Source organism: Egretta garzetta, unplaced genomic scaffold (assembly GCF_000687185.1).
Source record: "Egretta garzetta isolate BGI_Z169 unplaced genomic scaffold, ASM68718v1 scaffold151, whole genome shotgun sequence".
In the NCBI taxonomy this organism is placed as follows: Eukaryota; Metazoa; Chordata; class Aves; order Pelecaniformes; family Ardeidae; genus Egretta; species Egretta garzetta.
The window spans coordinates 3,727,497-3,752,773 of record NW_009258615.1 but is presented as its reverse complement, the minus strand read 5'-3'; the positions used below and the strand labels follow the sequence as shown (position 1 = coordinate 3,752,773).

Here is a 25,277-nt window from a genome sequence, read left to right as displayed (position 1 = left end):
AATAAAATGTAAAGGTTGTTACGAAGAAGCTTACACTGCAGTAAGCTTTTTCCTCTTCCTTCATTACCTACCTTGAAACCATATGGGCAAGTACATCTATAGAAGTCAACTGGATCATTGTTGCAGGTTCCATCATTTTTACATGGATTTGATAAACAGGGGTTACACTTAGCAAGAATATTAACATCCACAGGCCCTTAAAAATACAAATTCAATAGTCAGAAACCAGCAAATTTATATTTGACAGGATATATCTGCCACATTGCTTTAAATTTTAAAATGAAATCTATATTTTAGACCTTGTGGTGTTTCTATATGAATGGAATGCTGGACTGTCCTTAATTCTTTTTGACATGACCAAATAAACTTGGGGTTAAATTTTTGGTTTAATTATCACTTTTTTTTTAAAAAGAAGCTGACCCCAAAATGATTCCCATATCCCCATTCGCTGAAATCTGTACAGTTCTGATCCATGGTAATTACCTTCCCTTTGTATTAACAAAATGAAGAATACAATTGCAGCTTTTGTCTCTTTAGGGAATAAAAATTGCCTGTGAGGAAAAGGGCTATCACAGTTTGCAATCCCACCCTTGACAGCGTTATTGAGAACACTATTTTTAATGTATTTTTGTTTTAATTTATTTTTTATCTGCAGGATCACAGAGATGGCAAAATGAACCAGTAAAATTACCTGTAAATCGGTTGAACATCTGTGAGCTGTAATGTAAATTGCATTGTCCAAGCTATCTCACCGTAAATAGCTCTATATTACGCCTTGCTCCCTTATGGAGTCAGCCACAGTTCTGTGCATTATTGCATTAGTTGAGCCCACAAATAATGCAAACTGTACCATGAATCTATGTGCAAATGAGGGCTGCAATCTATGTTTGAAGTCTAGTTTCTTATATTAATGATTATAATGGCAGAATTCAGAAATGAATATTGACAAAATTTTAAGTTTCAGAAGCCAAACTTAGAGCTTTGGCCTACATAAATGTTATCCTTATTATATATCTTTTATATATTTATTTATTTTTCTGTTGTTTCACAATTTTAATACAGCCTTTTCATGGTGAATTTTCAATTTAGGAACCATCAATTTTTATTTTTTTTTTTATTTTTTTTTTTGTCAAACAACCAAAGAAATCACTGGTTATTTGTTAAAAATTACAAATCACCTGTGTATAAATAATGATTCATTTTTATACACTTTGTGACAGACAAAGGATTGATTACTGCACCTATTAAGAGAATGAATATACATTCTCTACTATCTCCAGCTCTATTGCTTGATGACATTACTGTCTCCAACTTGCTTTCAGATTTCACCTATGAAGAAAACCCTTTAGTTATCCACAGATGATCTGTACGTTTTAAGGAATAACCAGTGATTCCTTCTAACAACACAAAACCCAAACTCCTGAGACCTACTGGTGGAACTGCCTGCTTCCTCCATAACAGGTTTTACTCAAAATGAGTCAGATGGATAGATTGAAAAGTTTTCCAAGCTAACAGGGCACTTTTACTGAGATAAGGGTTTTTTGGTTTTTGTTTTTTAACTTAGATTTCTTAACTTTCTTTACAAATTTTTCTTCGCAAAATTAATCTCAGATAAGTCACTGTAAAGGAGATGGCATGGAAGGAAGCCAGGTGATTATAAGGATTCAGTAAGGGGTGTTAGACAGGGAGAGGTTGAGTTTTTTGGTTTTGTTTTTTTTTTCCATTTTTAAATCTGCAGTTGCTGGCACACTTCTGTGTCACAGCTTGCAAGCGAATACAAAGAGATAAACACTGTAATCTGTGATAAGATGCTTATTGCCAAAGCCACAGTCTATATGGATCATTGACTGTTCTTGTCTTCATTACCTTATTTTGAAAGAGAAATCTATACCTGATTAAAGTTTCTGTTAGACCAGCAAACAGCAGAGGTAAAAGAGTTGAAACAAACACCATAGAATTAACATCTAGAAAGTCCTGGCTGTGTACTCTAGACTATTGCTGATGATTTCTACAGTACATTAAGAGGTTCTGTAAAAAAAATAAATAAATAAGGCACAAACTAAAAAAAAAAAAAAGTAATAAATAAATTGTAACACTGTGCTGTAGCCTGGAAGTCTATGCTTCCTTGCCTCAACTGTTTATTCTGAACATTGTATCCTCTTTTCTACTTATGCAACAAAATGCTAATTATTTGGCATGAATTAAAAAACATTCAGTAACTAAGGTTATTTTCCTAAACGGATTGGTAATCTAAATTTCACTTCTGAAAGAGAGCCAGAAAATGGGAACCTAAGCCTCAACAAGATAGTAGAAAACACTATATCTGATTTTGTGCTATGTTTATGTCAAACTATTATATATGTAGTACCCAGTAAAAGTTAAGTTTTTTATTTATGGTTCTTCAGTTGTAAAATCAAAAAATGGAAATGTTTCAGATATTTTTACTGGAACCTTTTTTCTGGAACCTCTTTTCATTTGCACTATACTGTTCCTTTCCTCTTTCTGCTTGCATGTGTTAAAAGACTTGTATATGAAAAAGAATTGCGTTCATAAGCTATAGTTTAGTTTTTCATATTGTAGACATATATATTCTTGAATAAGCCCTAACTGGAAAAAAAATCCTTAAATTAAAAAAATAAGCGGTGTTCTTTTGTAAACAGTGAAAAACCAACTGTGTTTTATTGAGAAACACACACACACGGCTATCTAATATTTCTGAAGAAAAACACGACACAAACACTCAAAATCAGCTTCTAGAGAAACCTGTTGCAAGAAAAAATTGAAGCTCTGACTTTTTTTGACTCAGGAACTCCTATTCTCTCTTTCCTATGGCCTCAAAATCAGTACCTTCACTGAGTCACTTACACTGCAGCTGCTAATGAAATCGCCCCTTTTAGTACAATGCAGTAGAAACAATAATTTCTGTTGGATAATTTTCAGACCTCAAACCCAGGCTTCTAAAATAACAAAACTTTTCATACAATATGTTAAATGATGTATCATGAAGAGTCAGCTGTAAATTCATCAAAGGGGGAAACAAACAGTAAACATGCATGTTGTAGGAAAGAAGTCTTCTTGAGGTACACAAAAGGAAGGTCAGAAGGTCCATTCTTAATCAGATCACCCATTCCAATTCTAGTTATAACCTTACCTGGTATCAGAAAACCACAAGGCCCTGGAATCTCTAGAAGCAGGGCATGGATGGTAAAGGGGTAAAAGTAAAAGATTGAGAATCTGTTAGAGGCCATATAAGAAAGAAAAAGGCACCCATATACTTAGAAAAAACAACTGAAAGAAGAAAATACTAAGGGATGGTTCCTGGAGTAGAAGAATTCATAAAGTTAGAGTAAGGTACATTGATTTTATGGAGTTTTATAACTGAGATGAGACTTCATTTAAAAATGCTCATTTTCACTGGGAACTATTCATTATGTAAGTCAAATTCAAGCACCCATTTCACTTTCAATTGAATCCGGAGATACTGATAAGAGGGAATTACATGCTACTCTTCTCCTGTAAATATACACACATTAGCAGACCATCAACAGATATATCCGAAAACAGTCCTCTCACTCATAGCCCAAAATTTTGGTTCTAATAGGAAATAGCATCTTCCTAATTTCTATTCAGCAGTTCACTTTTAAGCAAAAGACAAAATGACTTATCTTTGAGTAACAGACACATAATGTCTTACAGCGCCATCATGTCATTGAAAAGCTGCTGATTTGCAATCTGTAATTATGAGCATCTTCATAGGACAGCGGCGGGAAAATTATTTTCTCTCAAAGATATCCATAATACCAGATCTCCACTCTTGGAAGTGAAACAATTACAGTTCTTACTCTGCATAATAATATAAAGGATATTTTCAGATGGGCAAGATGGAGTAAGATATACTTTCTGGATTGTCTGATAGAAACATAACAATGATTGTCAGTATAGCTGGAAAACAACCAAACAAGTCCTTCATGTCCCTGCAAATATTCTTTCACTATATCCCTACAGCAGCGTGTAATAAGAGTGTATCTGCAATAATGTTCAGTGGATGCTTATAGAGAAAATTATCAGATTAGCCAGCAAATATCCTATCTAAAATCAGACTAAGGGACTTTGCAACGGATGAGTGTCATATGCAATGAACACTGGCATGACCTCAGAGATGTACTGTTGAAAAACTGCAAGAAGGATTTGGAGGGAGAGACAATTAATTGCCACCACACACAACAAAATGGGTTCAAGTGGGTTTTGTTTACCAAAAAAGTTTTTTGACAGAAAGCCTAAGGAGAGAAGACTAAATAGGATGAACATGCAGTAAAGAACAACTTTGGATGAAGCAAACTCTGACAAAGTCCCATTGCTTTTTTAAGGAAGAAATTACGAAAGGATTAAGCTCACTTTTGAAGATACATTAACAGATGAATAAATCAAAATAGCTTGAAGACTACCTAGACTGTGAGAATAAGTTAATTCTACAAGACTTAAGATCACATTTATGTGACGCCTCAGAAATAACTATAAGCTTAGTAACGGCTTACAAGTATAAGCACACAAAGTTTGTTGTGGGTTTTTTTTTTCCAATTGGGGATTTCAATGTTTCTAAATGAGGACCAAGAAAAATGAAGCTATAGCCGAAGTTTTTTGTGTTTTCAAAATATTTAAGAAGGGAGAAATGGATGGAATAGAGGAAGATTAAAGAGTAAAAAACCCCAAGTTTTCTCTTACACATGAGGAAAAATGGTACTTTTCTAACCAAAAGACAGTAAGGTTCCAAAAAAGAATCTAGGAATTAACAGACAATAACATAAGTTGTGATATAAATGCCAGCAACATTGGTACCAACATGGAGATAATACTTGTCGTCCAAACCCTGAGAAACCTTCCCATATAACAAACATTTTAGAGTGGGACCTCTGTAGAGGTAATCACACCTCTTTATCTACTTTTTTGTGCTTTCTTCTGAAATATCAGAGAAAACATTCTGGACATATTGCTGCAATTACGTACCACTGAGATAATGCAGACTGCAAGGGTTGTGGATGTATTTACAGTTTTTACTGTACACAGTCTGAAGGAAAAGGACATTCTTTGGCTAAGGGAAGTGTAGACGTTTAAATTGTAGTTCATGACTGAGACAGTACCAAGTACCTATGGACATCCATGTACTGCAAGTCCAAAGACTTATTTTCTCCATGTACTCTTAAAAAAACCAAAACAAAACAAATAAAAAAAAAAAAACACAACAGGTATTGAAGTCTTTAAAATAAATATGAGTTCCTGAATGGAACCAATGGCTGCATCCCTCAGTATGAGGAGGAATGCCAACAAGGCTGAGTGAAGATGCTATAATAAATGTATCTAGAGCACACAGGACTTTTATTTCACAGCTCAACTATTTGTAAAAATTCAAAACTGACACTTCAAAGAGAAAAAAAACAACAGTACCTTGGCAAGTAAATTTTTTAGAAGGAGTAGTTAGAAGTAGTTTATCTGCCATTTCTCCAGGTCCAGCACAACGTGCAATACCAGGTTCTTTGTATTCTGATTTTACCCAGTCAGATAGCCACTGCATGTTACAATCACAATAAAGAGGATTTGCTCCAATAGCCCTATGGAAAACAAAGAGACAGAAAGGTAATAAAGTTTTAAATAGGTGCTTTTAAAAAGAGAACCCAGAAAACAGGTTGGCAAACCACAAACCTGCCCTCCCTCCACCAAATTGACCCTAAGAGCATGAAGTGTCTGGATCTGGGTTCTAAATGGAGAAGTGACAGTTTCAGCAGAAAACTTGACCCAGAAACCTAGCTATTCTTAGCTGTATTATGTGTGAACTTTGGAGAGCTAATACGAACTAGCTCTGTTTCCCTGTTGGTAGGTAATGGCCGAGATCAGCTGCATCAGCAGAATGGAACTGATACTGGGAAATTAAGTAAGCAAAAATAAAGTCTTTCTTCTGAAGCAACCAAGGCAACCCCACAGAGTTCCACCCTGATATTTTTCCTTTTCAGTTTATGACTCCCAGGCTGGTACAAACCATCTGTTTCTAAGCTCCCAAATTTGATTTAATTATTTCCTCTTTGGAGCTCTCCCACTGAACTCACAGCTATGTGCAGAATTTTGTAAGAGGTCTCTGCTGCATAAGTAAATAAAACTGCATTAGATTTGTGGTAGTTACATAAGAACTGCCCCACTATGAAAGCAAATCCATTTCTTTGAATAAATCTGGGTTTTTTTAATTAAAAGACAATTTAGCTAGAGATTTTCAGAATTAATTTTTTTAAAGGCTTTGTAAGCGTCTATTTTCCCTGCTAGAAACCATAAACACTCTTGAAACTCTGAGAACAATGATATGTTGTGTAGTTAATTTGGCGGAAAGAAGCACTGTGCTATTCTATAAAGATGTACTCATACTCCTTTTAAGAAATACAATAATCATAGAATTTTCAACAGATAATCCTGACATGGGCATACACTGTCAAATGGCAGTATTACAACTCCCTCCTTCTGCAGATATTTCGGTACTTTTTTCAGATTGCTCCACAACTTTGGACCAGTGGGTCTTCCAAAGATACAAGAAAATCTTTGGCAAGCAGAGGCAGTAGAATCCACCGCTGCTGAAACACTCTTTTCTGCCACACTGAGTAGGAAGCCCTCTCAATTATTGCCACATACTTCCAGCTGAACACAAGAAATTATCAGGCTTAAGTCAGAGTAGTAACAAAATTACTTAACCCAGTGGCGTGCAAGGAGAAATACCTAGAATTTGTCCATTCCATATTTGCAGGAGTGAATTTCAGCCTGAACTGAGGTAACACAAATGCTCTGCTAAAACCAGAATGTAAGGATAACTGGTAGCCATTAAGAAAAAAATAACAGCAACAACAATCAAATCTATGTAAATTTTACTGATTTCATGCAGATAAGCTAGTTTAATAGTAGCATTTGAATGAATTATCAATGACTTAAAGCTTAATCAGTATCATCAAATTTCTCAGAAGTAGCAAATTAAATGTAAATGTCCAGTACTGAGCTAGAAGCAGATAATTAAGCTTTTAACAATGGCAGCTGTTCAGAAACATAAAACCCAGATATATCTAAAGGCACTAGTCAACTTACTCCTCAATTGCAAGCAAAGATTTAATAACTATCCGTAAGCACAATCAGGTTTACGGATAGGTATCTTGTTCTAAGTTCCCACTGAAAATTGAAAACAGGAAAAGTATTGCCTCAAATGATGTTCTAAAACCAGATACCATGTATTTAATGTCAATTTAACAGACATGGACACAGAATCATAGAGTAATTTAGGGCATTCTTGAGGTCACCTAGTCTCCCCTCCTGCACAAAGCAGGGCTCACTTCAAAGTCAGAGCAGGGTTGCTCAGGGCTGCGTTCAGCTGAGCTCTGAAAACCTCCAGGGGTGGAGATTCTTCTGCTTCTTTGGGCAGCCTGTTTCAAAGCTGAACCACCCTCACAGTAAAGAATTTTTCATTATGTTCAATCAAAACTTCCCTTGTTGCAACTTGTCACTGTTGACTCTTGTTCCTCACTGTGCACCTCTGAGAAAAATCTGTCTCCACCATTGCTATAATCCCCTTAGAGATTGAAAGACTATTAGGTCCCTCCTTGGCATCTCCTTCTCCAGGCTAAATAAGCCCAGTTCCTTTAGCCTCTCCTCACAGCTCATACGATCCAGCCACCTTTCCACCTTGGTTGCCCCTACCCTGGATTTGATCTGGTTCATACACATCTGCTTTGTACTGGAGAAACTGAACACACATCCCAGATGGGGCTTTAGGAGGGCCACGCAGAAGGGAGTGACCACTGTCCTCAATCACCTGGATGCTCACTTTCTAATTCAGCCCAAAGCACCTTTAGCCTTCATTTCCATAAGGATACTTGGAAGTTCAATTTGCTGCCCACCAGGAGGCCGAGAATTTTTCTGCTGAGCTGCTAGCCTTCTGGCCCAGCCTGTACTGATGCACGAGCTTGCTCCAGAGCAGGCCTTTGCATTTTATCTTTTTTCAACTATATGAAATTTGCTAAACGTAACATAAAAAAAACAGTTACCATCTGAATACTCACAGGTGTGATAATGCTGAAAGATCATTAAAAGCTCCTTCAGGAACAACAGAAATATCATTTCCATGTAAAGACCTTAAAAAGAAAATAAACAGAATAATACATATGCACAAAAATCAGCAGGTTAGCTTTGCAAATTTCATCTTTGGTAAACAGTTTTCAGCTTTTCAGATTTTTTTTCTTACAGTTCCTCAGTGTTTTCAGCTATGTTTGGTTTGGTTGTTTTTTTTTTTTTAACACTCGATCTGGAAGCCTATTGATTTTTTTTCATCCTGAATTTTCATAAGAAGTGTTAATAATATGATTCTTTTTAAATTGAAAGTATAAAGGTCAGCAAAAGTAGGCACACTTCTGCAAAGTACTGACTGGATTTAGGGATAGCGGAAGAGTTGTTATTTCTGACTTTTTCAGCAACTCCCTGTAATTCTCATTAATTATGTTCATACTTCTTTTTAATCTTTCATGGATTCATGGAAAATACAGGCATTGACTGTTCATTGATGTAAGTATTAAGGTTGTTGCCCTAATATGATAGTAAATTTAAAGAACTGAAGACCTTATTAAGCTTCCATACAGGGACTAGTGTTATCTCTCTTCTAGCAAACCTGCATAAAAATCTCTCCTTTTCTATAAATTCATTCACTTACATGTATATTTAACACATATAGAATTATGGTTCTTGAAAATATCCATATTTATATAAAATAATTGACGTTATGTGGGCACACTTAAATAATGTCATGCTTGAGACATTTAATCCAAATGAGCTATTAAATGGTTATAAACTACCCAAATGGAAGCAAAAATTACATGTTCTGCTGAGGATTTTTGATAAAGAATTTTTGCAGTTTTGTGGTTGTTTTTTTTCCTTAATGACAAACTGAAGCTGTAAACTAGACTGGCTGTTCTTTATTTTCTTTCTTGTGCCCTTTCAAGCATGTTTTTCCTAGTGGCAAAATGGAAAGTTTTCTTGGAACCAAAAGTAATTTTATTGATTTTCAATAGTAAACCATGATGTAAAGGTTTTGAAAATAGTCCCATATTAAATGAAACAACAAAGAAAGAAATGTATTGTTGGAACAAAAATATTCAATATTCAACTGCAACCTCCCCTCATATATACTGAAGAATTTATGCATATGGCTTTTTTTTTAGAATTTAATGCTTATAAAAAGGAAGAACATAACACAAAAAAGAAGCCAAGATTAAAAGCAGAGAAGAAAAAAAGTGTATGTTTGTATATATAATGTTGTCCAGGGTCACAACTTCTTGTGCAGCATTTTGAGAGTATACTTTGCTAGAATGAAGTAGCTTAGATTTTTACGGCCACATAATTAGCACTTCTCAAATACTTGGTAAGTTTTAAAATCTAGTGGCTTCCTACAGATTTGCTAACTGTTGTACACAAATAAAAACCTCTGGAAAATAGCAATGGTTAAAAAATAATACTTACAACAGCCTAAGTGATTTCAACCCATCAAAAGTGCGTGCAGGGATACACCTCAGGCGGTTGTAACTAAGAATTCTGAAAAATATATAAAATACTGTCAGCAAGTATATCAGCCATTCAGTAAACAATACAGAGAGTGTCCAAACCCAGCTTTTGCACATATAGCTAGTTAGGAAACGTTATTTTACAGCCTCCACAACAAGCAAGCTTTAATATCAAATAAATGCCCTCTTTTTCCAAGACAATAAACCCACTGTAGTGCTTCCAAAGAGTCACTGTTACATTTTTAAACTTACAAGGTGAGCAGCTGAGTCATGTTGCTGAAGCTCTGATTAGAAAGAGTGCTGATTCTGTTGTTACTTAAATCTCTATAAAAAATAAATTCAGAAATTCAGACCTTAAAATGACTGCCCCAGTCCTGAAACACTGTAAGTTAAACTGACAGACACATTATTTTTATTAGTAGAAGTAGCATCATCATTGGTATCAATATTTAAAGCAGCACATATTTTTATTTTCACATGCCATATACAAGCCCAGCGAGCATTTAGCTTGATCAATGAAAAGCACTTTCATTTCAACACAGATGAAAAAGCAGTGCAATGCATTCTTATACAACAGCAATGTCCATCATGCTACTGAGTTAATAATGCAACTCTACATGAACCCAAGTATAGAAATTAAAGTGATGTTTTACAGTGGAAATCATTCTAGTCATGTCCCTAATGACACCTGAGTAAATATCATCTAATATTCTACTTAACACATACATGCTGAAGACATCAAAGCCCAGAGCTATTATTATAAAGAACACTATCTAAGATTTATAGAGAAAGCCTTAACATCTTTCTTGTTGTTCAATATTCTAATGAATAAAATCTTAAGCATAAGTATGATGGAAGCTGGAGTAGTATGCTGGTAGCTTCAAAGATAGTAGCTTCAAAGAAGCTTTGAAGAAGCTGTATTAAACGTGAATACTGCTTGTTCTTTACTCTCATACTGTGCTTTAGTTTTCATTTTATATTGACTATTTCACTATTGTTTACTGTATTTTGTGGTGAAATACAGCATTTGTTTCTGAGGGCACCTTGATTGTTTAACTTGAGTATTCTTGAATAGCTATGCAATATACATATTTATCCCCTTGAAATTTCATGAAAGCATGTCAGACAATTTATTCTTATTAATAAATATATTAAGCAAGTATAACAAAGCAATCTATTTAAAAGAGAAAGAAAAAGTTAGAAATAAACAATTTTCCTTGTTTATCTGGCACTCAGGACACTCGTATGTAATTCCTTGTTAGGCCACATAAGAACTATGCATAGTGTCTTGGTTTTCAAAACACAGCCAAGTAACATTCTCAACTTCATAACAGAAGTATGAGGATACATTCAGAAGAGACTACAAGAATGTGCCCCACAGGTCTGATAAATACAGATTGTTAATGCTCATTTTAGTTGCATTTTATTTACTGTTCATCTATAATTTTATTGCATTTGTCTGCTAAATTGTTTGTGTGTATTTTCTGAGTAGGAGATAAAGTTATATGATTTCTGGCTGTGTTTGTCCAAAATAGACAATGATTACCTAACCTCTATGATGGAAGCCTTGTCACTGTGACTAATTAACCTCATCTCTAGACATATATCCAATCTACACTGATACTGTTACTGCACACAGTCCAATCTATACTCTTGCTTCTTGTACTGAAGTTCCAAAGTTTGTATTTTCTGTGTGCTCCAAGTTAGATCTTGTGTAACTTCCCTAAAAATCCACAAAGTTCCCCTATAGGTTCTACGCTGTACATTTGAGAACATTGAAAGGGTTTTTTCCTGATGTTATTTGCAAAATACAAGAAGTTTTGGAAACACATTTTTTTAAATTTGTAACCGTGACCACGTTTGTCTAGCATGAGGTAAATAAAGGAAATCAAGTTCTTGTTTTTGAATGCCAAACCATTTTCAATATTTGCAAAAAAGCTCTAAACCCATTCAAAAAGGAATTTAAGGGATTTTGTTACTCCCCTCCACTTTTTATTCTGACTGTAATGAAACCACAAACTGCTTTCAGAATGTTACACAGTTCAACCTCAGCTGGTATAAATTTTTATAGTCCTAACAAAGGCCATGGAATTACAGTCATTTACATCAACAGTCTTCCTGTTTCTCTCACTGTACTCTTACAAGGTACAGAAATCATATTCAAATCATTCGTGAAGCAGAGGTAATAAATTTTAAAGCAGCTAGTGATTTGCCTCAAATCACAGAGTGAGTCAGCAATAGAGTTGGGAGTGAGGCGTTCTAGAGAAGCTCTCTTCTATGGTCATTAAACCATATATTGTGGGAGAAACAGAAGGGGTAGCATTCAAGTGTGACAACAGCTGTTATGCGCTATTCCTATACAAAGCATACCAGGAAGTGAAGAATATCACAGAATGTTTCTTTTGTAAATGAAATAATTCTAGTGCCTTTATGGAGCTGCATAACAAAATGCTGTATTACCCTAACACATTTTGTAAATGCTTACATCTCTTTTCAGGTTAACTGTAATTTCTGCTTATTTACTCCGTGATGTAATCACTGGAATGAAATAACCCTGTTTATAAAACATGCCCAAGTATATTATACATAGGATGTGATAAGTAGAATAAAATATCCTCCATTATAAAATGTGGTTGGGTATTATATTTACTAAAAGATGTGATACATTTTATGCTTTTCTTCTTATAACTAGACCCAGGTATAATGGAGTAGGTCTTTTTGGTTGGTTTGGGTATTTTTCATTCTAGTAGAGAGTGTTGGTCTAAAACTACTTACATGAGTGTTAAATGCTTGTAGTTGGAAAGCTCTTTTGGAACAAGGGTAAACTGATTTCCATCCAAATAACTAAGAGAGAAAAATAAAACATAGATTTTTTTCATATAAACAGTAGCATCTTCATCCACTAATCTTAGAACCCAACAGTAAAGTTAATAACAAATGAATACATAGTATTTCTGTTTTATAAGAAACCTTGCTCCCAGATTTTGTTTTTCAGAGACACAACTGGACCTGTAGCCTAAGATCCAAATGCTATTGTATCATATACTATGAATATTATGAAGTAACAGTAATAACAACCAACTCTTACATGGCAGTTTCTATTATTTCATAAAGACTTTGCAAAATGAGGTCTTTAACGTTTCAATTTCACACACACTTACAGGTGAAAAGTAAATCTGACTTCTGCAAGTCTCATTAAGTATGTATTTTGAGCTATCGGGTAAATAGAAACAGACCTTGACATTGCAGAGGTAGTCCTTTACAGTAGAAACAGCAAGGGCTGTCTAAGCTCTAACAGCATTTGTTATGCCTGCAGTTCAGGTCACCTTCCCTAATTTCTCCCTGTATATCTCATGATATATCAGGCATGACATACTACAAGCCTGTTCCTATGGAGTATGTTAGGGACTAAAGACAGTGATCAATTACCCTTCACTAGAAAAGTCAGATTTTTTTTTTTTTTCCTCTTTGTAGGTTTACAGCTCCTGTAATTATATTGCTTGCTCTTCTTCCATGCTCATAATTCTCAATAACAGACTCGTTCATCCTTGGAGATAACAGGTGCAGGGCCATCAAACAATATTGGCACCTGAGTTAGAGCCAAAGGACGGTAACAAGCCTTGCCTAAAAAGCTTCCAGTGTGCAGCCAGTCAATACAAAGTGCAAGTGGAGGGGCTCTTCATGTAACCAGGGCAAGTAGTTCAGAGATGATAAAAAGTGCTGAATTTACCTGATTCTCTGAAACAGAGCAGACAGCGGCCAGAAGATTAAAGATTGTTAGTTTCTCAACTGGGCCAAATTACTTCTATGGTGGTATTATGGTGGTACTATTTGTGCCTCCTAGTACCCAAGTAAAAACTACATCCTCATTATCCCTATACAAAGAAGATATTTTAGGCATCCAAATACTTGGAACACACTTGAGTTAAGAGCAGCCTCTAACAGAGACATCCTTAGATTAATTTTGAGCTAAATGTCTTGAAGTATTCTGCAGCATCTGTGGAAACTTTTGTCTTACTAAATGGATGGGCTGAAACATAGTTACACTTAATGAAATAACTATTTACACGTAAACAAAACACCTTTTTTTTTTTTTTCCTTGGACCATGGTTTCCTTAGGACTGCTTGCCAAATCCAAAGTATGTGTCTCAACAGTTTTGTGCTTACACTATGTTAATAGCATTATGTAAGTGGTGGTGAATGGAGCAGGGCTCATATACTTAATTTTTAAAAAAGAAACCAACAATATTTAAACTTTTTGAAGGGGTAATTATTTTGAGAAAATTCTTTTATTGACAGATAAATTAGGATATATTGCTTTAGCTTCATTAGTACTGAAGTACTACAAGTATCCACTTGGCTGATAAAAATTCCTCCTTGTTCAAATAAAGCAACTATTAAGATATTTTATGAAACACATGAAGAGTACATCTCGGAAGGGTTATGCATGCAAGAAGAATCAATAAGTACACAACTGCTAACAGGGACCACCTCCATTATCCTTTTGAAATGATGCTAAATTGCATGCTTAGACACTAACTAAAGCATACAAAATTGTACACAAATGAGTTTTCAGTCACAGTCAGGGTTCCACTTGCACTTCCAAAAGTATCTCTCTTTAGCTGCTTAATTTTACATTGCATTGATGCCCTTACATTGTCAAATTGTATTAGGCCTGAGTATATTTAATTAAGTCATCTCTGAGGGAAAAAAAAAAAAACAAACCACAACACCAAAACCAAATGAAATAAGTTATAGGTTTATACAGCTGTGTGCTAATTTGAATTCTTAATAACTTCTCTTCGTTAATGACTAAAGATTTTTGATGCTATTAAGCACCAAACTAGTGGTGGACATTTCAGAATCTTCTACATAATACCAAATAGTAAAATAATTAAACTGTTTTAGTGGCTTAAGAAACAGAGTTATGATGTCTTCTCAAAAAGCACTTCAATAATCAGTCATTATGAAGCATTAGTAATTTAATATTAAATACTTGCCATATGTAACACAAACCCAACTTTTTTTCTTGTCAATAATTTCTATCTATTTCTTTCAATCTTGTGACCCATCTGATCAAGATTCAAAACAGATGGAATACCCCAGGTTTATATTTTTCCCTTCATAATGCATAAAGATTGACTCATCTAGTCTTATGAGTATCTTATTCAGTTATTATTTTCAGTTATTACCTTATTCAGTTATAATCTATCACAATAGGTGAGGTAGCAAGCTCTTTTTATATTGATGTTATTGTCCATCTCTATCTGCATATTCAAATTGTATCTTTTCATAAATTGCAATCTTAACCATTTTTCTCATATAAAAATATATCAAAAGATTAATAAAGTATCACAGACTGTATAAGACTGCCTATATGAAAAGTAAGACTTTATTAAAACCAGTCTTTCTGAAATATCACAAACCTGTTTATTACAAAAATATGCAAACACATTAATAGATTGTTTTCTTTTTGATTTTTCATGTAATTGAAGTTCTTCCTTCCTTCCTAAACAGTGACCACAGATTAATCAGATTCACTGTTGCCTACAATTTAAACCATTGTAATATGACATCCACATTCAGTTATATAATGGTTCAGTGTTGGGGATATAAATTCTGAGAGCGATTGCAATTTTACATACGTATATTTTTAAAGCTTTCCAGCAACAGATAGTTCTCAGAGTGTTTTGGGACATACAGAGCATTGCTAATTCAAACTTAACTTCAAATTTCTCAGGATATTGTGCAAGTTTATATCAATAAAGTGGTATATTAATAAATTTCAACTGATCAACTGAATCCAATTCTTCATTTTCTTCTCCCCTCATTCTTGAACTTGACAATATAAATCTGGCATTGATTTTCATAAAAGGGAAAAAAGTGTGCCACTTACAGTTCAGTTACATCTTTTGGAATACCTTTAGGCAAAGCTTTTAGGCCCTTGTTACTGCAGCGAACTACTGTGTCTAGACAAGTACATTCTGCAGGACAGCGGGACAGTGGAGAGCAGCTATTGTCATCGTTTCCTGGTTAATAAAAACAAACAGATGCTAAGCTTGCTATACAAATGTCACTTCAGTATTGGCAATAATATCCCAACTGGAATTCCCATAAGCAAACATTATATTTCTACATTACGGTATGTCTAGGTAGGGAAAACTAAGTCACCTCTGTAAACCATCGCTCCAAGAATTTACATTTCAAGTGACGCTTTATGTAGTACAATGCTGTTTTACTAGGAAAAATTATATATGGAAAAAAAAGATCATTAAAGAAATAAAAAAACCTTGAAATATAATAAAACAAAATATAAGTTGATCTTTAAAAACAAATTATTAAAAATAAACCGAGTCCCTTTAAAGAAAAGTTACAGCCTTGAAAATTGACAAACTAATAACACAAGAAATAGAAGCAAGTATGAGAGAGTTGCAAGATAACAACCACCTTTTTTTTAAGTGTTTAGGTGAATTTTGACGTTCAGGAAGTCAAAAACTAAGCAAAATGGCATGTTATTTGATCAAGTAACCTGAAAGAACGCTTGATTCAAGCATCAGCATTTGTAAATATTCTCATCTGAACTACAACATTTGATTTTTTTTTTTATATTATCTCTAAATTATGATTTACAGTACTGAACACAGGCAAGAAAACTTTTGAAAACATACATACAACAGCCGTTTCCTTGCTGATCATCCAAAAATGGGTGAAAGGTTTTTAAACTGATATAGAAACTGAGCATGAAGCACAGATGAAGTTATTTAAAGCAGAACACTTTGGGAACTATGGGAATCATGCAGCTATACATATGAAAGCTGAAATTATAAAAAGTTCAAATATTAATTTTCTTACCATCATCGCATGTAAAATCCTGAATTGCCACATCCTGGATGGGAATCTCTTTGAGGAAGTAGGGTTTTTGGCAGCGAGGGTTCCCCGTCACAATGCGTTTCTTCCTTAGCCAGTCTCCAAGCCACGCGAGATGGCAGTTGCAGTTGAAGGGATTGGCCAAGAGGTTTCTGAGAACCACAGGGAAGTTTACTTTGGATGACACCATTTTTTCATTCTAAGTTTCTATTTTCAAAAAGCTAAGCTTAAATACCATTCTTCAAACAATACTATGTACAAACCATAGGTGAAAGCTGTAATTTAGACTCTGTGTGGTGAATCCTGATATAACTCGTTTAGAAATAATTTAAAACTGTCAAAGACCTGACTTGTTGTCAAGCCACCCTGTACTGATAATACAATAATTTCCTATAGAGATGAAGGCTGATTACTTTACATTATTAGCTTTAACCTGACAACAGCTATTCCATTAATTTGTCACCTCAAGATTTCCATCTTTTATTTGCTCCAGAGAATAAGTTTCCTATTTGAAGTGACAGCTAAGTTGATTACATGCCAGTTATAAAAATGAATTTACTTCTAGAAGTCTCAGTACTTTTGGCATCTCCTTACTTCAGCACAAACCTATCGACAATTCCATTATTTATAAACATGCCATCCTTAATATGCACAAATTAGTCACTTGGTGCAAAGTGTCACATTTTATGTAAAAAGGGGATTAAGTACTTTCCTGAATGATGGTACCTACAAAAAGCATTTCTTCAGTAAACTAGAGTGGCAGCTTTGCTCACCGTTTTCCCTTCCCTTAAATTACATCATATTTAAATAAAAAAAGCGGTGCTTCTTTTTATAGAAAATGAGACTGAAGCTTCATTATAAAACATTAAGATTCTCAGTAGGCAGCGGAAATTTAAAATAATAAGTGGATCGGACAGTGCAGAAAGGCAGACAACATGGTGATTCGGCCAGCTGTGGTCGCACAATGCCTATCCAAAATGTGGCTTTCTACCCTGGCTCAGATCAGTGGCCTTCTGCGAGGGGGGCAACCAGGATGTTTTTCCTGCCTTCTCAGGCACCTCTGGAAACCAGTCTAATGCTGCATCAAAAGGCACCATGAACACCTACTCTTCATGCATCCAAGATGGTCCAGAAAAGAAACTTTCTCAAAAATCCCCCTATGAACTCTTTCTTCCCTTAACTTTACCTCATGCTGTGAAATTATGCAGTCAATCGTTAACAGAAATGTACCCAAAACGTTAGAGGTTTAAACTTGAGCAAGGTAAAACATGAATGTGACTTACAACGTAGAGAGCGAGTGCAGGGTATCGAAGGAGCCGGGTGCCACGGTGGTGATCTGGTTGTCATACAGCGAGAGCAGGCGGACTGAGCTCAGGCCTGTGAAGCTGTCGTTTCCCACACAGCTCACACGGTTGCTCCTCAGCATCCTGAGAAAGGAAGGATCAACATTGCTTGGCTTAGCCCGAGCAGGGGCTGGAGCTGAAGTGGTGTCCTGAGCAGAGGCTGAGAGGTATGACCCTGGAAGGACTGCTGCTGGGGGAGGAACCACAAGCGCAGTGGCCCCCATGCTGCCTGTCACCTCACTGAAGGGATTGAGTGCAGCGTGCGTGGAGGGGACTGCAGAACAGAAAGGTGGGTGGGCAGGTTTCACAAAGGCCAGGGGTGCTTCCCCTAAGCATTTGTTCTTTTTTTTTTTTTTTCCTTTCAATACCAGAATCAGGAATTATGAGTTTGTTAATTGATAATATATTAAACTGATTGAAATTCCCCAAATCAGAGATACACAGCAGTCCCTGTTCATGTTTCCAAGGCTAATGACTCCAGAACTCCTATTTACATGGAGCAGAAGGATCTACAAGCTGGCCTCCTCCTGAGGCCCCTTCAACCTGAATTTTCTTAGGATAATTTCTAGAAACTGCTTCTACTACATTCTCAAGCATTTCAATTAAATGAAATCAGGCTACCCTGACTCCTCCTCAGCATGACTCCAAGATTTAGTAAAAATTTCAGAATACTAAGCAAGAAATAACCTATTCTAAAATCTCTCATAGTTCTGTAAAACATATGAGTGTTGAAGTTTGCTGTTTTCCTACCTGTCGATCAATAAATGAATTCTTTTTCCCCGCACGCTTGTGTAGCTGCTTCTAACAACTTTAACAGCTTTAAATGATAGGTTTGATTTATAAAAATACCTAATGTCTATGGACAGCTGAAGCCCTAAAGACCATTTAATCTTGGCTCTGCTGTGCTGATCAGGACAGGCTCTCTGAAGAAGGCCAAGAAGCTGTGGATTGTATAAACATCTTTTTTTGAGTGGAAAGAGCTAAGCTGCCTTCATGGAAAGAATGAAATGAGTTCCATCTATAGTGCTTTTACTACCCCCTTCACTGTTGAAATGACATTAAAATTACGTAGGAGAGAATCATTTCCCACATTTCAATATCCACCAGAATCATTCTTTCCTCTAGCAAAATTCCCAGTAATGGTTGAGCTGAATTGAATCAGACTCCATTACGTACAATGTGTAATTCCCGTGCAAAATTCTGTTACTTTGAAGATGATTATTCCCATTTCCATTTCTGCAGCTGGATGTTTACCCATTCTCAACCAGTTCATCATTTCAGAGGACTCATTATTTCTGTAGTCAAGTAACCACAATGAAGAATTTCAGCTACAATATAGCCATAATTAATATTAATGAATTCATATAATGTATGATAAGCTTTTGTAAAATAGGAACAAAATCTAAGGTATTCTTGAATAATCCATAGCTAATCCTCCCAAATCAGTTTTCAGGACAGATAGGATATTACTTTAAAAAATACCTGGCAGAAAGGAAGAATAAAAGCACCCAAATAATTACACTTACAGTGTTTTGAGACTTTCTAGTCCTTTGAACATTTTGTGCCGAACGCTTTCCAAGCGGTTGCTAGTGAGCAACAGTTCATTCACGCCAGAGGCTCCATCAAATGCTCCTTCTTCGATATCAGTAATCTTGTTATTGCTCAGGTTTCTATTACACAGTAACAGAAACACAGAAAAATGTATTTTCTTTTTAAATACTCTAAATTAACTGTGAAATGGTGCAGACTGCATAGATTTCAAGGTACTGAGTTACTGTGTAAAAGCAACAAATATATTGTTCAACTTCAAACCAGTAAAAGCAAAATTCAATGCCCTGCTAACTAAAGTAGTAAAAATTTTTAAAACAATCTTTGGAACATTTTTTTAAGTAATGGCAATTACTCAGTCTATGCTGCTGCCACACAAGAACATCTTTTCATTATTTTGAATGTTGTCAGTGACTGCATATTTTTTTCATGTCTCCAGTTCTTGTAGCATTATTAGATGAATTAATAGTAAAATGATACTGTATGAGTACCAGCACAACTAACCCCTCTGATTTCTTTATTTCATCTCAGTAGACACAAATATAAGCAAACAGTATAAACAGCAACATATGTAAATGGAACGTGTGAATGTAAACAGTAAATGAAATGTTAATCATTTATGACATTAGTTAAAAAGGAGGTTTTGTAGGCATAATAGTTCATTTATCTGCGATTCTCATGCAAAGCAAATAAAAATGTGGGAAAATGACCTAAAATACTTCCAAAATATTTATTGTTTATGTTTTTAGTTGAAATATGGAAATTACATCCCAAATCAGTAGTATCTGTACTATATATGCAAAAGCATACATACTCAACAGCACACATCTTAAAGATTTTTCATGTTATTTTGGCCTCATTTTGTTTTGTTTCATAAAACTATTTATACATATTACATAAGTACATATCTACACTAAACAGTGTTAGAATACACTAGTGATTTTTAAAAATGCTTTCTTAAAAATGGCTTAAGACAATGTAAAATAAAGTGAAGCTAAAAACTTTTTATTTGATGGAATTAATGGTGTTAAGAAGAAAATCAAACATATATTTGATGCAACTTCAAGAACAGCATTTTAATTGTCCAAATCAAGAAAGATACTATGTATTCAAACAAAAATTCATACACTTGCCAGAATGAACTGGTGCCATTATCTGAGACAAAGAAAACAAGGAGTTGTAGCTTAATCTTGAGTGCTTACTACTCATCTCTAGCCTAGCTGTAATTTAACGTACACCTTGCCTCTGATGAAGCATTCAATCATTGCCTTCATTTAGTTCCACAGTGGAGCTGTTAAGTGTCCTGTAAGGTGCTGCACAAGACTGGAAGCAAGAAACTCATTATTTCTCATCTCAGCTGGCTTATCCATGTCAAGTCCTAAGTTTCCTAAAATCGTATTTACTCCTGCTGTAACACAGATACTACTTCACCCACTTCACAGGGATGTTTTAAGGATTAATGTTGCATAGCTAATCAATGATGCAGTGCACACACGTGCTTTATTACTGATGAAGCATCAAATCACTTAAACATTTAGGCCCCAATTTTTCAATGTCATCTGTGCAGAAAGACCTTTGCACCTATTTGAACCTCCAGAAGAAATATGAGCTCCACAAAAATACAGAATCCACTCGTATTGGTGTCTCTGTAACGTCACTACCTCACTGCTTTCCAGTCATGATTAACCACTCACTGTTAGTCTCTAAATTGAAGAATGTTGTAACAACCGAGAACTATATTAGGAAGTTACAGAGCAATATTATTAAAAATGTTCACTTTTCATTACATTTTCTCAATTTTGTTCCTCAATTATCCAGATGTCCAAGCTCTTGGGAGTTCCACTAGACAGCTACATTAAAACTGATTAATATTCTTCCTTTTCTTTCTTTCGTCTTGAACACCTCCACAACTAAAAAGCAGCAAACTAGCTTTAGATGACATGAAATGTTTACTAAGCTACCTTTATAGCCTAAAAATGTATAACTGCTGACAGTACATTCCCTTTTCCCCGTTTTTCTTAAATATGGAGAACCAATATATGTGTGTGCATGTGTGTGTGTATATATGTGTATGTATGATGCCACATCAAGTATTTATTTTAAAGGCACTCTATAGCTGTAAAAAGTGCTAATCTGAGATCCTTGAGGAATGAAGAAAACTGCGTATCTACTGTATAGCACCAAAACACTGTTGTGCCAGACATTCCTACATTCTTTTTTTAAGCATCTCAGTGCAGTCCGAAGTGGCAAGGTCTACTCAAGTGGATAGTTCAAAAGCAAAGTTGATATGGGTTTTTTTTCAGTTTAGTTTGTTTTTTTTAATCTTTGTCTACTTACTAAAAAGATCAGTAATAACTGTTTAACTGTTATCATGACAGCTGCTAGCAAAGATCTGGATAAGGCTAAAAAAAGTTTAATACTATTGCTCCCTTTGAGATTTTCATCACTAGTAATCTAGACTGACTTCTTACAAATGGTAGTAACTTGTGACTACATTCGAAAAGCAGTGCATTGTTTTCATGAATCTCATCTATTTTTACTTGCATTTTTCTTCACTCACTATTTATGTTTGGAATTAATCCTGAAAAGATTGAGCACAGAATCACCAAGTCTAACTAAATGATTTCCCCTCAAATATGTCTTTTATATAAGCAAAGGAAAAGCTTTTCATAGATTCATTTTCAGTAACAACTGCAACTGGTAAGATTATAAACTCCTCTTGGAACATGAAATGCGAACATGGATGAGCTATCAAACAATTTTTTCCTCAGTCATTTAATTTTGATATTGCCCTCATCTAATGACAGTTTAATGAAGCACAGAATCAAAGGCATGCCTTGAGTGTGCTGAAAGAAGCAAAATTGCCTGCTTAGGGAGTAGTGCGGGAAGTTACAGAAGATTACTGGAACCTTTTTTGAGCAGCTTACACTGCGAGCTCCCTGCTGTGGCTGCATAACAGACCAGCTGGCTGGACACTGCAGTGAAGGTGGCGGAGCTATACACCCTGAGAAGCTGTTACTGGCGGTGCCTCGTCCCATAGAGAAGAGCTGCCAACTCTGATCGAGCTCAGTGATTAATTTAAACCTAATTCTTGATTTTTGATTAGAATATGCGGAACCTTTTATAGGTAAGAACTAAGAAAGGTGGAGAAACACAGCAAGGAGCTAACATGCTATCTGAATAGACAAGGTCACTGAAGTGGCACTTACATTTTACGCAGCTGAGGAAGTTTCTTAAATATTCCAGTAGCTTCCAGGACTGAAAATTCATTGTTATTTAGTCGCCTGCAAGAAATGACAACAATTTCAGAAAAACATATTCAGGCATTGGTGCAGAGTGTTCCACACTAAGTGAGCTTTTCGGACTGGTTTAACTGCATAGCTGGTAGCTGAAGAACAATTCCGTATATACTGACATTCTTAATTCTGGTAATTCCTGTGAATGAACATTCTCATTAGTTAAACTTAGGTAGGCATATATAAGACATACAGAATCAAAACCAGATCACAAAATATCATACAACTAAAACTGCACAAAAATATAGGAAGATGTTTTTAATTTTTCTTTTAAGGGAAGAAAACCAAAATGTAACTAAGGAAGGATTCCATGGCAACTTATAAATAAAAATCTTTAAGAAGCACATATAAACCACTGAAGATTAGTTTACTGTTCTTTAAAGGATATCAGGTGGGGTCTGCCAGACATCTGGAGGTGCTCACAGAACACTATTTACAAGAATGAAATAATTACTTTATGGTCAATGCTTCTTCTGAATAGGGCCTGAAACACACTGCATCGGTCTTCCCAAGAATTTAAAATCACTTATTTGACCATGGTTTATCTTCAGACTACTACAACTAACACATATAAATTGCATAAGGAAGCATTAAACACTGGTTTGTAACACTATGAGAAGGTATACAATAAGCAACAAATACTAGTTGGATACTGATCTTTCCTGCCTAGGTATCAAGACTGTTGCTCCATAGTATACCTTTAGCAGCTGCTAGGTTAGGGGACCATCTATATTTCAAAAAACGTTTGCACTGACCCAGTATTCTCTATTTCCTCTCTTGAAAAGAAAACGGAAATTATGAGTCTTAGATTCTTTATATGTTCTAATGGAGTCATCATATTAAGGAAGGGAGTCTGTCCAGCTTTTATTTAGAGATCTTAAATAGGAAGGAAAAGAGATGACTGACAAGATCACCGTGAAATGAAATTCAGCATAATTCTAAACCTGGAATGCTTTTCAGAATTGCCTTACTGCAAGACAAGATTAAAAACACCCTAGAAAATAAAAGAAAGCTGCTCATTCGTGCTTCCTTCCTGCTCATTCTCAATGATAGCCAGAAGGGAAATTAAGGTTGTAAATCTGAAGGTATGGCTATACAATAGTTTCAGCATGCAACCAAACTGAGAGAAGACAGGAAGAGTTTTTTGGATATACACAGAACATTTGTATATCACACCAAAGAACAAGGAACACGAATTTCAAAAGACACTACCACTTCTGAAAATCAGCTGGATGAATTAACGTGATTTTTAGTGGGACCATATCAAATGAATTTTTTCACAGGGTCAATTAAACAACATTGCATCATCATTGTAAACAGCCTTTTTTCCCTTGTCCATCAACAATGGAAGCACCAAGCATTCTATAAATGCTGACACTTTCAAATACTTTTCAAGTGCTATATCATCTAGTAGAGTGACTTGTTTGTGAAAATTTATTGATTCTAATAATTTCTCCTTGCTGTGCTCTACTGCAAATATTTCTAACCTCATTGAAAAAGACAATTTGACCCTTTTCGCTTCACAACAACCTTTTACATATTAAAAATAATTTCCTTTGTCTCTCCCTCAAATTTCACCCACACAAATGCATTCAATCTTTTCAGTTTTTCCTCGGAAGTCTTCTTTTCTAGTATTTCAGCTGATATTTTGCAACTGTAATATACAGTAAAACAATTATTTCTTATAACCTACCTACTACACTCCTGTACATACATTCTCAAATGACATTTGTAGCAGTGCCCCATGACACTCCTTCATTTTTAACATGTACGGTAACACCACCATAGCCTTCTCTCTTGAACTACTTGTTGGTTATTCCTCACTCTTGCCTTTGTGGTGCTTATTAGTCCAACCTAATGTCATATGTAGAATTTTATTTTTTATTTAAGCTAGTCTTAGTCTACTATCAATATTACATAACAATTTTAAGAATTTTCCATTTGTTTCGAAGATTTTCAGTGTTTGAGAAGCTTCTCCATACTTCTCTATGATGGAAGAGAAGCATGGGTTGAATCACTGTATTATGTTTGGTTAAAACTGTAGCACAAATCGTTATCTTCTCTCTAAACTTTGTGTATATGGTGATACCACAAATCATGCATCGTTATTGAGTGTAGATCCACAAATAAGGGGACATCAAGAGTTACAAATTATGGGTTTGTGGTCAGAGCAATGACCACATGGATCACATGGCATTTCTATGGCTGGATATTGCTGGCTTTAGATCTGGAATTGTGAAATGTGGAAGACTTTTTCATCTACCACACACGAATTATTACAGATAACTGGAAAATTAACAGATGTGGTGGTATCTTTTTTTTCTGGATGTTAATATCACTATTTTTTGAGCCCAGTGCTCTTTACTGGTAAAGACAATAATGATAGTTGTTACCTGTCAAACACTGGATCATGAAAAGGATCTTAAAAATACTTGTATGTGTTTATTCAAAGTCCTGAAATGTCATTCTCAAAACAAAAAAGTAAACAAAGAAGCACATGATGATGATGATGTCTAAATATTCTGTTACACTGTTGTATTTGATGCTTTTTCCTGTTTTATTAACACAATGGGTAAGATATTTGCATGTTTTGGTACAACAGCTGAACCTTCCTGGAAGGCTATATACTGCAGTGAGATTCATGCTTTTGA

At 35.2% G+C, this 25,277-nt stretch overlaps 1 protein-coding gene across 1 annotated transcript in view; it reads right to left on the bottom strand.

Moving 5' to 3' along the window:
* Positions 1 to 25,277, bottom strand: part of SLIT2 (slit guidance ligand 2) — a 256,837-nt gene that overhangs the window by 36,526 nt on the left and 195,034 nt on the right. Inside the window, exons 17-27 of the mRNA XM_035903458.1 lie at positions 22,540 to 22,614; positions 19,309 to 19,452; positions 17,723 to 17,866; positions 16,425 to 16,591; positions 15,469 to 15,601; positions 12,348 to 12,416; positions 9,825 to 9,896; positions 9,532 to 9,603; positions 8,082 to 8,153; positions 5,443 to 5,606; positions 72 to 196 (exon numbers count right to left, since the gene is read on the bottom strand). Of these exons, the coding sequence (XP_035759351.1) occupies positions 72 to 196; positions 5,443 to 5,606; positions 8,082 to 8,153; positions 9,532 to 9,603; positions 9,825 to 9,896; positions 12,348 to 12,416; positions 15,469 to 15,601; positions 16,425 to 16,591; positions 17,723 to 17,866; positions 19,309 to 19,452; positions 22,540 to 22,614 (1,237 nt within the window). The remainder of the gene's footprint in view (positions 1 to 71; positions 197 to 5,442; positions 5,607 to 8,081; positions 8,154 to 9,531; positions 9,604 to 9,824; positions 9,897 to 12,347; positions 12,417 to 15,468; positions 15,602 to 16,424; positions 16,592 to 17,722; positions 17,867 to 19,308; positions 19,453 to 22,539; positions 22,615 to 25,277) is intronic.